Genomic DNA, 17,542 nt, shown 5'->3' with positions numbered 1-17,542 from the left:
TGAAGGTTCAATTGCTCGTTGACAAGGGCGCTAGGGGTCACAGTCCTGTGGGTGGAAACCTTCGCATAGTCAGACATACATTTAGAATAAATGTAACGAACTTTCGACGTGTTTTGAGTTCAATTTTCTTCGGTCGTTCTATAAATGTAACGATTTTAATCAACTTGGTGTGGTGGATGTAACCGTAAGGAACATTTCAACAACACACAAACATTAGAACGATTACGAGTACAGTTCCGCCAAGTACTGTTCCGCTCCGATTTGCGAATAATTAGCTGTACAACTTCAGTATTATAAGCTCCAATCGCATTTGACAAATCGTACTTGGCTTATAACCATTATCGTCCTAAGCTTGCTTTCATAAAAGGCTTCACACCAGATTTTTAGTACTGTAGTTCGTTCCGTACTTCAGATTTTACTAGCAATAAACGGTTTCCTAATGCGCCTTTTTGCGGTTGTACACGATCGAATATCAGTTACAAATCTTAAAAATTATCGTTATGCCATCGCCATAGTGAATTCATGAATTTTAGGAACTCCCAGCGAGCGAGGCTTTATGCTGCATGCTTTATGCTGCGTGTAATATCAGCCAATATATCATGGTTGCGCCTGAAACTATGCAATCAGCATGACGTGTTAAGTTTTCCAAAAAGACGTTGCATAGCAACTCGAAGCTATCTTTCGTTTGCGAAACAAATGGTTGCCATGTGAAAACTGGATGCTTTTTGCCGAATTTTCATGCCAACAGCAATTCAACACAACGCAACCCCAAAATTATGATTATTCATAAGACACTATTAGGCATCTCGTGAGCCTCCCCAAACGTTTCCTTTTCAGGCCAAAGGATGAAAGCATAAAGAAGCATAATAATTGCATGCTAACGGCAATAAATTTGTTCTTTTACTTTGCAGAAGAGTCTTAGACCGGTTGCTTTAGCACCGGTAGGACAAGTTTCCGAATAAATTTGTTGGCCATCGGTTGTTGAAGTGACCCTCCCCGATTCGGAGGTTTTTAACCGGAAAAAACACTCGGTTGGGGGCTTGGTTTTTAAAACATTTTGTATTGATTTTTATTTTTTTTTCTTTTTTCTCTGCATACACGCTGCTCTGGTTCTTCGCTACTCTTCTTTACAATAATATCGCATCCTCCGCGTTGGCCAAGGTAGCGGCAACCTAAATGCTACCATAACTGCTGGCACTACTGCCTACGCGGTTGGGATTCTTGCTTATTTCTGCACTTTAAATCTGGTTGCTAGTAAAATAAAAAAACAAATACACGTCCTACAGGCTTTCCTACACACAATCGAACACACTGAGAAGTGCTTTTTGCGTGACGTTTTGGTAGTAAAGTAAAATAAAAATGTGAAAGAGAGAACTATCGCATTTGACACATCTGCATCTACATCCCTGTTCACGGTAACGAACACATAGTGCCGCTTTTGGTTAGTTAGATAAACTAGTTTCGACGAACACCGACGCGACGACGACGCTGCGCAAGGAACAGTATGAACACTAAATGCTAACCGGGTCCGGGCTCCCAGTGGCCGCCTGGTGTCTAGTGCTTGCCGTTTTCTACACTTGCCGCCGCATCGGCGACCCCGTTGGTGGGTGCGCGCCGTTTGCCAAAGTTTTCGCCATCCTCGAGCGTCTCCGGCAGCGGATGGCCCTGGGTTTCCGGGAGGAAAAACACGCAGAAAGCACCGATGAGCGGCACGAGACCGAAGATGCACGGCGGCAGCCAGTACGCGATCGAGCCGAAGCCGGCCACGAAGGGCGCAATCATGGAACCGAACCGGGCAATCATCGAAGCCGTACCGATACCGACGTTCCGCACCACGGTCGGGAACAGCTCGCCGGCGTACAGGTACACCGTCGGGAAGCTGATGCTCATGCCGACCAGGCCGACGGACGCGAGTCCCACGTTGAGCGCGCTGGCGGACTGCGGCACGAACGCAATGACCAACATGGAGATTCCGGTCAGCGTGTTGGAGAAGATGAGCGTCTTCTTGCGGCCGTACGCCTTCATCATGTAGATGCAGAGGAGCGTACCGGGCAGCTCGAGGGCCGCACTGATCGCGACGTTCGTGTAGATATCGCCACCGGCGTGCCCAATGTACTGTGCCACGCCGAAGAACGCCAGCCCGCACACGAACCAGTTGAAGCACATGAACAGCGTCTTGGCGCGCATGTTGGGCGTGCGGAACAGATCCAGCACGTTGCCCTTCGAGTCGGAGGCGGACGCTGTGCGCGACTTCTCCTTCGCGTACAGCTCGATGTCGTTGCGGATCGTGGCGGACTCGATGTTGTTGCGCTTGGCGGCGGTCTCCAGCACCGTCACGGCACCGTCCACGTTGCCCGAGGTGAAGAGATAGCGCGGGGACTCCGGAACCAGCCAATAGTACGACAGCATCAGCACGGAGAAGATCGAGAGCGCGAACTGCAGCTCACGCCAGTCGCGCAGGAAGTAGGCGAACCCGGCCAGCGTCAGGTGGCCAAGGTTGAACGGGATCTGGTAGAGTACGGAGAACAGCTCGCGCCACTTGGGGCCAATGATTTCCATAATCAGCACGAAACTGTGAGGAAGAAAAGGAGGAGCTTTAGAATACCCAAGAATAGGCCATGGAAGCTTCTAACCTTACCTGGTAACCATGGTTCCGCCGGTTGCTACGGCTGTTAGGAAACGGAGTACTACGAACAACCAGAACGAACCAATGAGGGCAGTTGCAACTCCGGAAACTAGTTGAATGATTACCGCTACGACCAGCGGAGGTCTACGTCCATATCTGGATGGGAAAGAAAGATTAGAACCAAGTTGACAAAATTAGGAGACCTTCCTTGAAAACCCTAGGTAGTATATCCACACTTACTTATCGGCCAACGATCCGAACAGTACACCACCGACCAGGATACCGAACATGAAGATGGTCTGCGAGAGCTTGACGAGGTTCGCATCGAGACAGACCAGATCCCACTCGCTGGTGATGGTCGAGGCGAACGTGCTGTTGTCGTAGCTCCAGCTCGTGCACGCCGCATCGCACCGCTCGAGGGACGCATTGGACGCGCACGTGTAGTTGATCGAGGGCCCCAGGAAGATGATGCTCATCTGATGCCAGGCGACGGGGAACTTGAGCGGAAAGACCACCACACAGACCACGATGTGCCACCAGCCGAGCTGGCCCATCGCGCGCTGGATCGGATCGAGGTTCCATTTGGTATCGGACTCCTTCTTGGCCGTCACTGCAAACAGGGGGATAAGGTCAAAAAGAGCACGTTAGGATAAGGAATACTTGGGGCAAAAGTAGTGTTGATACAGATTCACACCACAGCCTACGTCAGCCTAAAATTAATAGACGCATCAATAAAGCGTTCCCAGCGCAAAGCCTAATCGAGTTAGAGAATAGGTGTCTAGAGTCTTTGCATAAATTTAAAACAAACTGTCCGACATAATCCGGTTCGGCGATATGATTTCTATCGGTCTGTGAATCTGATTGAGACACTACCAATGAACCGGTTGATACCCAAAATACTTGATAAGATTTGGCGAGGGAAACTCCATCGAACTGTCCGGTTTGAATCGGTCACTGCCGGTTCACCGTGACTAGATCAAGACCGAAAAACCGATACGAAACTGAGGATAAAACGATGATAAAAAATATATGAAACCTAAGATTATGCGAAAGAAACTCAGAAACCTTCCGTTCAACTAGTGGATTTCAACGGAGCGATTTTTTACTAGTTAAAAGAGTTTAAGACAAAGCTAAAATTTGTACGCCAATTCACACACCTCCAACATTTCCTGGGTATGGAAAAGCTGTACAGAGTTCGAGGTGTGTTGTTTTGTGTTACCTTGCCCAAAATTAGCGTTTCCTATCGATTTCAGCTTCTGCAATCTATTCCATGGACTTCCCACCGCTCGCAAGGTGCGTCAACGTGAACGGGAAGTTTGTCTCTCTTTCGTTCTGCCCACCAATGTAAGATTACTATCATAAAACGCCCCCCCTATGGGCTCGGTTCCCTGCTCAAACGTTACGAAAGAACACGCGAAAAAAGTTGAAACATAATTCATTCTAATCATGGCACAATTCTTTCCCCCGGGAAGGAGCCATCGACCGCTGGATCTACGTTAGCTCGTAACTTCTCCCGCTTCTGCTGTTCTTCTTTGCATCAGCTCTATCGGCTCTTTTCCGATGCACTACAATCATCTTAAACACCGTTGACTGGGAGACGCTAATTGGGAAGGAAACAACAACGACCAAAATTGCCAAAAATTGTCTTCACTTCGTGTCAGTTCGGGGATGCTTTTAGCACCTCTCGGTTGCGGCTCAAAAAGGCGTGACCCGACGAATTCATTCCGATGAGTCAAGGTTCAGTTGTGACTCTTTCTGCAACTAGGATGATTCTCTTTTGCGCTTTGTTTCTTTCAGTGAGTTTTCAACCCAAATGAAGGCACATTTTAGGCAAAATGTTATGTCACATAGGTTGCCTAAAACGAGGCACTCAGATTTGGAAGCGGCTGACAGACGGTGGTAAAAAGTTCCTGAGTCAAATCCATCGTTTGTTAGTGCGCTCTGTCTAAACACATATGTTTATTCGATTCGCAAACAGCTGCCTGTTCGGGTACATAATTCTAACAACATACGAACCGCACCGTATGTCCTTGACGCGCCACGATCGACCAGTACAATCAATCATCTCGCCAGAGACCACCATTATGATCACTTAACACTCTCCAGGAACTTGTCGATCACGGAAAGGGAGAGGTACAAAAAAACCGTTGATCACTTGGGCGGAATAGGAGAAAAAAATACAGGAAAGCACGGTTGAATCATCCTGTTCCGGGCAAGGGGGACTCCGCCGCTCGGAAATGATCGCCGGATGAAATAGCAAATTTAACGCCACCATCCATCCAGTGGTCGATCGCTGTGGGCTTGTGTGCGACGGGCCAATTGCAACCGCAAACACGCGCCCTTACTTTCACCCAGGAAGGGACAGGGGAAAGAGGGGGGAGGGATGGCAAACGATATACAAACACATCAGGCCCACAAACAGTCCGCGTACCGGATTTGTGGACATGCGAATCGAACGCCGTTCACGATGGCGATGGGAGTCTCGGGGCTGGCGGATTGATTTGGCACACAGGTGGATGTAATATTTACTGGTCAATTTTATTTGATTGCTCTCAATGTGAATGGCAAACGGCGTGTTACGCGATGGCCTCCGGAGGAAGTGAATAGTATTACGAAAAAAAAGAAAAACAAGAAACAGGAGTCATAGCTGCTCTATTTTTGAAATTTCCGCACAAAAGTTTGGAAGAAAACAAAAGTTTAATAAATAATTAATTAATGAAAGGCAGCGAAAGGGAAACTGCTTTCTTCCTCTGCGCTGAACTCTTCCGCTTCGGTCAGTTTTTTTTTTATTTTTACACAAGCACCAGTCCGAAAAAAAACCTAATCGAAAGTTAAACGAAATGAGCCCGACAAAAGCAAAATCCAATTCCACTTACATCAGCCGTATTTCAGTTGCATCCTCCGCTGCATTCGTAATGTTACGAACACGTCGGTTCGGGCGGGACATGGCCAACAAACCGCCACCCGGCGAGATCCCGCCATATTAATCGCGATCGCGGGCAAAAGCAAAAGAAACCAGGGAGTTAATAAAACTTGGATTATTTCATTTTCCTCCTTCTCTTGCTTCGCCAGCGGGTGTTTATTAATGCTCGTTTGGTACGATTTCTTCATTTTAAGCGACGAAAATTGCAGAAGAAGGCATAAGGAAAACCCGGGGAAGGAAAAAAATGGGTTTAAAAACACGTGTCGAATAAACAATCGACCACCGGAGGATGCCGAAATGCAACCGAATAGAGGAAACATATTCCACACTCACGATGCTCGTTGGGGAGGCGGTAGCAATGCGTGTCTTTTATGTACATTAATTTATTGTAACCTTTTCGGTGAAATGAAACCCACGAAAGAGGGATAAAGGCAACAACATAAAAAACCTCCCCGTGGCAATGGAGGACTTTGTAGCTAAACGTTTCGTAGGTCAGGTCAGGCCAGGGTCGTCGCAGGTCGAGGATGCCCGCGCGGGATCGGCCCGCCGGTGACACGTGACGACAGTGAGATAATTTATTTTGCCACGAAATGGGAAAGACAACGGCCGAACCACAAACCGAACGGAACCGTTCAAGCTCGCGGAAAGAAGAACGAAAAACGTTCAAAATGGAAATACGAGAAACCGCCGCGAATCCGATCGCGAGGGTTAACGATTCCTTTAAATTTTGAAATTGGAAAACAGTAAGAATAAGGCAGATACTCGATGAAATAGTATCACTTGCGTTTTTTGGTTCGAATCATCGGCGCAAAGCAAACGACAAGATCTCGCATATGCTCTGCAGCACGTTCGTCCAAAGGTTGTGATCATTTGTGCAGATGCTTGCTTGATCTCAGCCACATGTTGGTGATGCAAGTTATGCTGAAAACGAACGTGACAAACAGATGACATTGTTTAAGCCTTCGTTCATCGTATCGTTCACTGGTGAAATCATTCTTTTAAAATATTTTCTCCAACCAGCGACCATGGCGAACTGTCGGCGAACCGACGAGCGAGACATTTTGCGGAGCCATAATGAAGACGCCAATCATGGCGCAGAAGAAAGCTGCTCTCGGCTGCATCGGTTTTGCTCTAAATGGGAATTTGCTTTTCCCCTCCCTTCTCCGCCACCAATTGACTTGCCTTGGGGTGCTTTTTCAACCGCAACCAAATCAAACCGTCCATCGGTCCGTGCCTACGGGAAAGTTGCTGATTAGCGCCTTCCACCGGCAACAATACCGGGGCTGTAGATGTACGCGGCTTGTCGCTATCAACCTTGATTTGGCTTGCCTGTTGCTGATGCGATCGTATCTTCGTTGAAATGAAAATGATTTTTACTCACAGGCCTCACGGGGGTAAGCTGGCGATTTGTTTCCCCATACCATCCCAAGGGTTAGTCCGTACGGAGAGCGTGGAAAATGAGCTAACACACCGGCCCGGCGAAGGGCGAGCGAAACGAGCGCGCGCGCAGCGGTTGCGTGGAAAACCGATGAAAAGCAGTGCCAATAGCGACTAATGATCTTCGCAGTCGAACGAAACGACAACAGTTGTCGAGGGCGCCCATTCCACTCTGTCCCATCCCCCCCCCCCCCCCCCCCCCCCCCCCCCCCCCCCCCCCTTTAATGATGATGATTGATGAGGAAGGAAAGCTAAGAGTCGACGCAAGACAAACATGACAACATAGGGCGGATAGGTTCCGCATGCGATGTCGCCTGATGTTTTATTTGCTTACATTTGAAAAAAATGGAAAAATGTTTATGCAGGAACCAACACTCTGGCGGGTTCCGAACCGGATGACAACGATTGTCGTCACCCCTAGGACACGATAACAGCATCCGCATGGTGGTTTGAGTGCGGGAAAAATCATTTCCCATCCTTCGTTTTCCAACCGGCGACCAGAACCGAGCTGGCAGCTAATCGGTTACCAATTACTGAGGAGGGAACTCTACCGATCACTTTAAAAAAGCAAACCCACTTCCAATGTCACCGCGCGTGGGAAACGTGTTAAAAGCAAAAGGCAAAAAGAACACATTTATCTCTCGCGCAACAGGCGAAACCAATTTCCGCAACGCCCACGTTTTCCACCGGCTTTCCACGACAGGGTTTTGCGTGCGTAAGAACACGAGCACGAGGTTCGGAATCGAAATAGCTCACGCTCGATTGTTTGCATCTTCACATTTTCCAACACTTTCCCACCGCACCTCAGCACCGTCCCCGTTCCATCCGTTTCGCTTTTGCGAAAAGCGACTTCTTGCATGCCGATAAATATTCCATCCCCCTCCCCCTCCCCGGGGCGTGACTTACGCAAATCGTCGCGTGTTTTGGTTTTGAAAATCAACTATTTTTGGACCACGCGGACGGGCCTCCCGGTTTGATTGAAACGTTCGCCCGACCGTTTTTGTCGTGTCTCGTGGTTCAGTCTCGGACGGGTGAGGCTAATGTTACCATCGCCTATCGCTAAGCACCACCGCAAACTCCCCCCCGGCCTCCCCTTCCCAAGACCTTGACAATGGCCGGTGATGCGATGCCGTTCCATGTGCGAGCAAGTTTATGGACATTGTTGCACTGTTGTATTTTGTTTTCCATTTTCGTTTCTTTTGCGTGACCGTTCCCTCTAAACTTTAATGTTATTTTTCTACGATTTAAGCAAAAAAAAAAAACAATCTCCTGTGTCCCAAACTCAATGCAACACGACCCGTTGGATGTAAAGTACATCAACTCGTCTATCAGTCTGTTCGACCGAACCGAATTGGATTCGGTTGATTTAAAGATGTAAAGAGACCTTCTGGTGACACGCGACCACAGCATCTAACGGGGTCAAAGCCGTACGGCAAACCGGAGAGTCTGCACACATCTTGGCTGGACGCGGCCAGAGAAGGTAACGGTCGAACGGAATTTCAATTTAAATGTGGGTCAAGATTGACGGCCTGCGAAACTAATTATTGCTTCATAATCGCGTAGCTAGAAATTGATTTGATGCCAAGTGTACAGTTTGTGTACATCGTCGGGTATACTTCGTCAGGTACTTGGACTCACGATATTTAATGTTATCTTATCATAAAACAAAGTTTAAAACAACGAACGTAAACTCACTTTTCATCACGTGCTTTTCTTTGTGTTTTCAAAATCGCTTGTTTAAGCGGTTTCTTTACTACAGCCGAAGCGATTGGCGAGAAAAGTTCACACACAGCAATGCCCGAGCGAGCAGCTTAACTATTGTTCAGTTCACTTTCTGGTAGCCCGCTAAAATCTCCTGCTGCTGCTGCTGCTGCTCCTGCTTGTACTCTGGTTACTTTCGTTTATTTTACTTTCAAATCGAACTGCGATCGGTCTACTGACGGTAGTTCTAGTGGGCATCGGGCGCAAAAGACCTTCACCTGCGATCGCGTGGTTCGCAATCGAAGCCAAACTTCTACTCCACGAAGAAAACGCGTCCACCAACCGTTGGCGTTACGGTGCGTTACGATGTTGGTCCCCAGCTGTGCTCTTAAGCCAAATCCGATCACTACTTTTTTTACACACAAACACTCTCTCTCTTATGTTGTTATGCTTCCCGCACGGAACGCGATTTTACTAGAAGGCCAAAACGTTCGCCACCGAAGCGATCGTGCGCCGTACTGTCGACGATCGGTTTGTTTACGAACGGTTTTATAGCCGCGCCCCGCCAACGAGCGAGGTTGTGCACCTCCACCGGACACGCGCTTGAACGGGACTGCCGGTGTGCGAGCGGGATTTCCCCGGCGTAGGCCCCCAAAAGCCGGCGTCCACTCCACGGCGTGACGTTTTTTCGCGTTCCGCGCGATCTTTTTCCGTCTCTCGCGAGAAAATGGGATTTCTCTTGAAAGCGGCCCCCCGAAGCTGTGGCGAGCAATCGGTTCGGTTTTGGTGGGAGAAAACGAGAGGGAGACCAGCAACAGTCCGGGCAGGGAAATCTATTACCCAGCAAATACAGTATATTTCAAACCATTTACTTCAAGGACTCGGAATAAAGGAAAATAAACTAACTCGCGCGGCATCCCTTTTTCCAATATTTCAATCAAAAGTGTTAACCATAAATTTCAAGAATCAAAGAACATTTCAATTAACAAGTTTCTACATCTTCGAACGGACGAGTAACTTGAATTATCGCCTAAAATGAGTCACTAACGACCTTTTTTGCACAGTTTACCTCTGTGATGCGTTCGTTACTTTGAACGCTTTTCCTAATTTGTTTACCTTAATTAGTTTTAACTTCGGGTGAGAAATAATGCAGTTCTGTTTTTGAATCGGATTTCAAAACTATTTACTTGATTAAGTAAAAAAAAGTAGCCCCCGATAAATGACGATATCAACAGGATTATATTTGAAACTATTTTTTGTTATTTAACATGTTGTACTTCTAATGTTTGCAGTCTCATACTAGGTTTTGAAAGAGAAGACCCTTTTGCGTGGGTTTGTTAGAGTCCATGTTTTGGTTGGAAGACTAAGTAAAATCTCATTAGCATACAATAAATGTGGGATTTAATGAAAAACTAAATCAAGTAACTGGCTTCTGCTACAAATTGTAGTTACGTGGCTCAGGAATATTCCCCTTTCAAAAAGTGGAATCTCTCTGAAAAAGCCTGTAAACCCATGGCAAGGGCAAAAAGGGCCACTTGAGTCGCGCGAGAGCAGCTTTCGACCGCGTACTTCGTCGGGTTGAGCGAAAAAACATGGAAAAGTGACAACACACCGGGGAGAGCGTTCGGTGACTTTTGCCTGGTCGACTTTGTGTACTGGAAACTGGAACCGTACGGCCGTGTACGAGTTATGGCAAGCATAATCGAGACCACGACAACAAAACGGTAGTGATGGTGACGAGCGGGAGGCAAATGGTGCGCGACTTAGTCGGGGAATTCCCTGCGCATCGCCAGAGTCGTAAGATAAACCAGCATGAATGTTTAATTACAGCCACTATCGTTGCGATGCAAGTCAAGCAATGCGCCCCATTTGATGGCTGATGCAATCGTCCCTCGGCGGCCACTGGTCGATTGGGTTATCCATCAAAAGCAAATAAAAAAAAAATACCGAGGAGGTGTGTTTCCGAAACAAATTTCCCACCCCGCAAACCGGTTCCGGATTGGGTTTGGGGAAGAGAGATTTTCCATCCGGTAATCTGGCCGGGGTGCGCGGGGGTTTATGCAAACGGAAGACACGCTCGATGGCTATTTATAACATGCATCGAAACCATTCTTCTCTATTGACGGATGTTAGGTAAATAATTTCACGGACCAGTTCAGATCATGTCAATGCAAATGAAAAACACATGTACGCTGATTTAAATCGTGCTTTAAAGAAAACAACGTTGAAGAGCAAACAGTTCAGACAGTTATTAGCGTAATTTATCCAAAGAGTGTCATAAAGCGATTGGCTACCGGAAAGTTTGTTAGGGCGTTAGCGTCTTGGTCCTGTTTGCCCATCACAAGCCTCTAATCTAGTCTCATAGTTTATAATTTTGGATAATCTTAACATATCAACCGCTACCTTCAAACTGCATCATATGTGTTTTATCTTATCTTTTAGTAATAAACTTGAAAGCTGAGTGTCATATCACGAAGTGTCTGACTCCTGAAAAGTGGGTCATTTAGTGCTAATCTAATACTAATGAAGAGACTCGTAACATCACAGATCATAAACCTGTTACCACTTATTATATTTTTCGAGTGATTTAAGATAAACTTCATATATACACCGTCAGATTGCATTATATAGTAATTGTTTTATCTTATGGCAATACACTTTTTTTAACATTCTGAGAAACACCCGCGCTCTTCAGTACAAACAAAAACAAAAATGATTTAATTGCGATTGTATGGACAACGTAATTCACTTCTAGGATTCAGTAAACAATTTATCTATTAGTGTACATCATTCCTGTTGAACCGTTCTTCGTCATTTCCTCGGATCGAAAGCGATACTCAATTTTCGCACTGCACGCAACCTCCACTCAGCCCTGGCCCAGCCCAGCCCGGCGGCTCAATTACTAGCTCAATTGTAAATAGTTGCAAGGCTAAACGTCCACACCACCCTCAACTTCCACCGGAGGCAAAAGAATGGTTCACCCTTCAGTGAACTTTGCACTGCAAAACACAAACATAAGGAATCCGTCGTTTGCGACGACCGACGATTGGTGAAAATAACTTATCCGTTTGGTTTACGAGCGAGCCAGCCCTGCAAGGGTTAACATTATCTACAGCTAGCGAGTAATCCACACAACGATCGTCTATCATGCAACCTGAAACTCCTCTGTCCAATTTATCTCCACTCCACGCCGTGAAAAGTGGACAGCACCATTACCGGGCGGGCCGTTCTAAACCCGCGTAGAGTGGCTAAGTAATTGGAACTGCTTCAGGAAGGAAGGTTTCCTCTCCCTGCCTGAAAACAACGCTCAAATTATTGCATTCAGGGGTGATGTTTGACGTTGGTCAGCTGATACAATATTGCGCGCTTTTATACACACGCTGGTGGTGAAATATGCAAACTGTAAATTCTACTAATGGCATTTATTTTCATGTCAAGTTTGAAAGTGAAACGAAAATGAAAGTAGACATTTTTCAAATGGGTACAATTCTTAAAATTCCCCTCTAGAGTGACTATTCTTTATAATTTATCCGAGAAAAACGAGTACAACAACCTTTCCCGATGCAGGTGGAGTGCGGCCTTAGCTGCCCTTGCGAACCCTGGAGCTGTAAAACCACATCATTGACACATAAATTCCCCCCCGGGCAATGTCGTTAATCGCCGCGTCCATCAGCCACGGTGCAATGGCTTGCTAGCCGGTTCTAGCCGGTTACAAAAATCCCTCACCGTCACCGGTGGCTTCCCCAGACAAGCTCTTACATATACGATTCACCTGCAAAGTAATGTTGCGTCTAGAACTGCGTCGTAGAACGCTATTTCAAAAAACCAAAAATAAAAGAAATCATCAGGTGAAAGGCAGAGTGAACGCACTCGTGGAGCGTGCCATGAACGGAGGGGGGCCCGCGCACGTCAAAAGTCTCGGCGGGAATTACCCACGTCTTCGGACATTCAAGGCCGAACGCAAACCGTGGTTGGAACCGGTGCCCGATCTCCGCCAGTGATTCAAATCGTCTTCGAGGCGTGACCGCAGTCCATTTGCACCCGAATCGAAATGATAATGGTCAATAAAGATGAATCAAAGCAGGCTTCGGGCTACCGGTTCTGTTTTCACAGCCTACTTCCGGAAAAGTGACCAAAGCGGTCATCGAAGGATACGATCGGCTTAAAAGCAACGCAAGCCGGGTGACTCAATGTGGCAACTCGGTGGATGTGGCATGTTTGTAGCAGGAATTTCGCACCTTCGCCAGTTGGAGCCACATTACGGTTGCTTACCAACCTCGTTAGCGGCGTCTATTTAGCATCGAAGGGGCGGGGACATCCAGGTTTTCCCATAGAAACAAAAACACATTAGCGTCCGGGAAGGAGGGAGATGATTCGTAAACATTTGTACGTAAAGTGCGATCGAAGGTTTGCTTGTTTTCTTTAATTGCGCCAAACAACTGTCGACGGTCGTGGAAATGGTCTCCCTGACCATTCGTACACAACGTACCAATTATTGGCAAATAGTTGCGTCGCTAATTGACTACTAAAATCCAGATGGAGCGCTATGAATCAAAGACGCGCGCATTTACAAGCGACACTAAACATAATCGATGCGAAACCGGAGATTTTTAACCGTTTGTGCTTTTCATTTGCGTCCGTCTGTCAAGGTTATTAAACAGAATTAGGCACTTCAAATGGAAGTCTGATGAACCATCAAATATCTACTTTGATTTCTTCCTCTACTTCTACGTTTTTTCTTCCTCTAACATTTTTTCCATACTCGATCTATCAGTTTGTTATCAGTTGGTTGAGTGTGATTCTAGTGGCATGAAAAACAGTTTAATTTTCTTTAATTTTCTACATTGACCTATGGCACCATAAATCGTTAGAACAGTTCCTGCTGGTGCCTCGCATTATCGATAGCTTATCAATAGTTTTTCACCTCACTATCAACTGGCGCAACTATCGATGGCTTCGTTGAATGTATTCCAGCCCAATTTGGAATGCACATTCGTCCCACTTGATAGTGGATCATACACGGAAGAAAACCCCGTCTTGAGCGCTTAAATGTCTACACTTTAGAGACAAGGCAGGAAAACACCAAAGAAAATCCTGATAATTCCAGCGATCATGGAGGGATTAAGGGACGCGTGACACAACGTCGCTAATTAAAGCACCTCTCTGTAGTGATAAGATGTTCAGTGAACGGCAACTGAATGAAGTAAACAGACGTACACAAAAAAAAACGAAAAAATAGGAATGAAGTGCAGAACGTTACTGTCCATGGTGTCCCTTAAAATCCGGAATCTGGACTATTGATAACCTCTCGTAGGCTTATAACAACAAGTTGAGGTTCGTTGCAACGAGGCATTGGGAGCGGGCAGAGTCCCAATGACGTCTAAAAATAAGAGACAGTCCTAGAGATAAGCGCATCGGGGGCGATTACGAAAAATAATAAACAATCTTTAAGCCAAATGAAAGCGAAACACACAAATCGATCGAGCTGGTCATTAGGCCAATCTTCTTTGGAGGCAGAGGTTAAATTTACTTTCCATCCCAGTTTGTGGTCAATGAAATGCGTCTGTTAAAACATCTTCCACGCAAATTGCGCATCCTCTTTGCCATGGTAGCTAACAGCTGGACTAGAAGTTGGTAAGGCAAACACGAGCTCACCCGTCGGTGCACTTCATTGACTTGACTACTGGGGACGTCTGTACGCTTGTTTGTTTGTTTGTTTGTTGATTAGGGTTCAGGTTTCACCGTCACGGTGCAACGCCGGTTGGTGTAAAATATCTACGCTCGAATAGTTTGACCTGCGCCACGGAGCGGAGCCTCGGAAACGGGAAAGTGGCACTCAACGCGGCGCTCAACATGGTTTTTGTGCATCTATATATATATGGGTTTACTTTACCTTTTTCCGACTCATCCGGTCGGTTCTGATCCTGCAGCTCTATGCCGGAGTGCGTGTCCGTTGTGGCAGCCATGCCAGGCTTCCTGTCGGGTTGGTAGGCACGGTAGTAACTGAGGGTAAATGCAAACCGTAGCAAGCGCTGATTGTAAAACGACACAACAAAGTTCCACAGAGAGCACACAAAGTTCACTGTCAAGGTAACGATGCTCGCACTAGCGCGCCGCACTGAGGACTGAGGCCGATCCGTCGGTGATCACGGTTCGCCGACAAATGATGATACCATTCAAACGAACTGGCTGTCCGCCACGCCTGTCAGCTAGGGCCGCGCTCCCTATGCGAGGCAACTACTTATCGCCCACCGAGCGGTATAACAGAACCGGCGATAGGACCAAGACGATACGGTCGCTGTACCGATGGTGACAGATTTAACAAGCATGGAGTCCATCGGTGCAGGCCTGCTGCGATCATTTTTCAAGTGCGTGGTGAAAGAAGAAAGCCAACACCAACAAACCGAAAGTGTTGCCGTTTACATTCACATTAGCATCGTCCAGGTTATTTCTTGCTTTAACACCATTTTATCAGTGGAATGAGCTACCTCTTCTCGTACGTGTTGTGTATTTATTTTGAATTAACAATTATGGCACCATTCTGAAATGTTTTTCCTATTCCCAGGGATGGCTAGGGCAAACAAGGACCCCTTGTGTCATCAGCCTTTGCAAAAAAACAGTAATATACACAATATAAGAAATAGCATAGCCGGCTACGTCCGCTGTGCATTCTCCTAACGAAATCAATAAATTATGCCATTCAAAAGAAAGCATTTACCCTACGTACATAAGGGACTTGGTGTGCACACATTAACTGGCACTTGAGAAGACCACCGGAAATAAGATCCCATTTACACCCGAGCGTGCGTGTGACAAAAACCACGCACTCGTGCATTTTACAAGTACGAACAGGAAAGCCAAAAAAGTGACAGCGAAAGTTATCTTCCCTTGTTGCCGGGCTGCAGTTGGAAAGTAAAACAGCCAGTAAAATTCCCGCCGTCCGTTTCAGACGCTCACCACTAGAACCGGGTTCCTTTGGAGTTCTTCGTCGTGTGTGCCGTGGACCGGGACGGTAATTTGCATTCGTTATCCGATTCGGGTGAACAAAGGCAAAAATAAACGGCGAACGGCCAAAAATTTGAAGGTTCGCGGGACCGAGATGTCGGATACCGAGGTGTGGTATTTCAATGTGACAATTTAGTTTTATCTGACCCAAAATTGGTCCTCCACCATCCCGCACTCCCTACGTTTGGACGTAGGTATTCGTGGCTGCGAGGGAGTATAACGGTGGCACGATTAATCAATTGCCTGCCCGCGGGTAGTAACGACCGACGAAGACGTCGTTTCAACCGACTAGACGTATCTTCCCGTCACACGTTGTCCCGTGGAGCCATCATTCTTGGCGTGCTTTGTCCGTAGTTCAAGGTTAGATCTGTACGCTGACCTCACACATGGTTCTTATCCAACCAGCAGCACTCCGTTAATTCGATTTGATCACTCGTGTTACAATTTTCTTACGCTAAAAGAAATACAATGTCGAATGGAGAACGGCACAACGAACATCTACAATCCAGATAAATCACCCACTTCGTGGTTACACATGATTCCCGAGTTCGGCATCGCATCTGTCTTATCTTTGTTCTCGAATGGAATTTCAAGATGCTGGACAGTACGACAATGTAGCCATTTGTAACGGCTGCAGCAATTAAATTAGCAGAAGAGGATGGATTAATTAAACATTGACCGTGTTTCGTAATTAAAACGAAACGAACTGACGGTACACTGACTGGCAACGTTATGAAATTAGTAAGAACGAAAAGATTTTTCAAGAACGCTATGTTTCCAGATTTAGTTGAACAGTAGTAGATGTTTTCTTTTATTTATCTTCTTGTTTGTTATTTGCTTTAAAGTGAGAGAATAGACTTTTTAGTTTTAATTCTTGTTTTCTGTTTTAGTTAAACTTGATTCCGATGCGTTTAAAACCTTCATTTGCCTGCCCGGTTGTTTTTGTCACTCTTCTTTTAGGAGCCTTTTATGGGTTTGGTGTAAGTAAATCCATTTCTTTTTGGCAGAGTTTCAAAAATGCATTTAGTTTCGCGTATTTGTTCGTTAGAGTTTGTAATTTGTAACAGACCACCGGTGGTGCCCGGTTGCAGAATAATAATATTTGCTTTACACATACTACTTAGTTTGAAATCGAGTGATTCCTAGTTTCCGGCGCTGGTAGAAACAAACACCTAATGCCGCTGGATGCCTTTTTGTGTACGAATTATGAATCAGTTAGGATATTACCGCGCGGGGCAGGAGCGCGTTCGTGAGATAACCGGTTGATAAATGCAGGATAATGTTGCTGATCTGTACTAAAATATTCACCATTGTCTATCCGATTGACCATGTGTGTGAATGTTTGTCTGTGTGTGTGTGAAAACTGTATCCCTCCATTTAATTCCACCAAATGTTGTCCTCATCGACTTTTCATCGAACACCCACCAGTGATTATACGTTTGTACGTCGAATAAGAGAAATGAAAAATAAAACTAGACACACTGGAAGCAACATTTTCAGCACAACGTTCACATCGATTACACCCACGATCAGGTAGCGACAGTGCACAGGCAAAACACTATCCATCACGGCGACTTATAGTTGCAACGACCGAGGGCCAACATCCGGCACTCCAGGTTGCGATGTGCAACACCCGCGTTAGTTGAAGGCTCCCGCCTCACTGTTCCGTCGGTATTCGTTTCCGAGTTTGTTTGTTTGTTTAGATTATCACAATAATTATTTCCCATCTCTAGCTACTAATTTCCAGCCCCAAATTCTTCAAATTCCTACCGACACACCGGTCACATTCAATGGCACGATACAATGTAAATAGTTTGTTTTAAACTGAGCTGACCCGTCGAGCTATTCTG

At 46.3% G+C, this 17,542-nt stretch overlaps 1 protein-coding gene across 1 annotated transcript; it reads right to left on the bottom strand.

Annotated features, from left to right (window-relative positions):
• Nucleotides 1–1,046: 1,046 nt before the first annotated feature.
• On the bottom strand, nucleotides 1,047–14,653 carry LOC131258520 (organic cation transporter protein). Its single transcript, XM_058259858.1, has 5 exons — nucleotides 14,576–14,653; nucleotides 3,936–4,014; nucleotides 2,867–3,236; nucleotides 2,639–2,782; nucleotides 1,047–2,572 (listed from the first exon to the last, which is right to left on the bottom strand). Exons 1-5 carry the CDS (start codon nucleotides 14,651–14,653, stop codon nucleotides 1,555–1,557), a joined length of 1,689 nt encoding a protein of 562 aa, XP_058115841.1. The 3' UTR covers nucleotides 1,047–1,554.
• Nucleotides 14,654–17,542: the final 2,889 nt, after the last annotated feature.

Source organism: Anopheles coustani, chromosome 3, assembly GCF_943734705.1.
Source record: "Anopheles coustani chromosome 3, idAnoCousDA_361_x.2, whole genome shotgun sequence".
Taxonomy (NCBI): Eukaryota; Metazoa; Arthropoda; class Insecta; order Diptera; family Culicidae; genus Anopheles; species Anopheles coustani.
The sequence above is the reverse complement of the archived record's forward strand: the minus strand, read 5'-3'. Positions and strand labels throughout refer to the sequence as shown.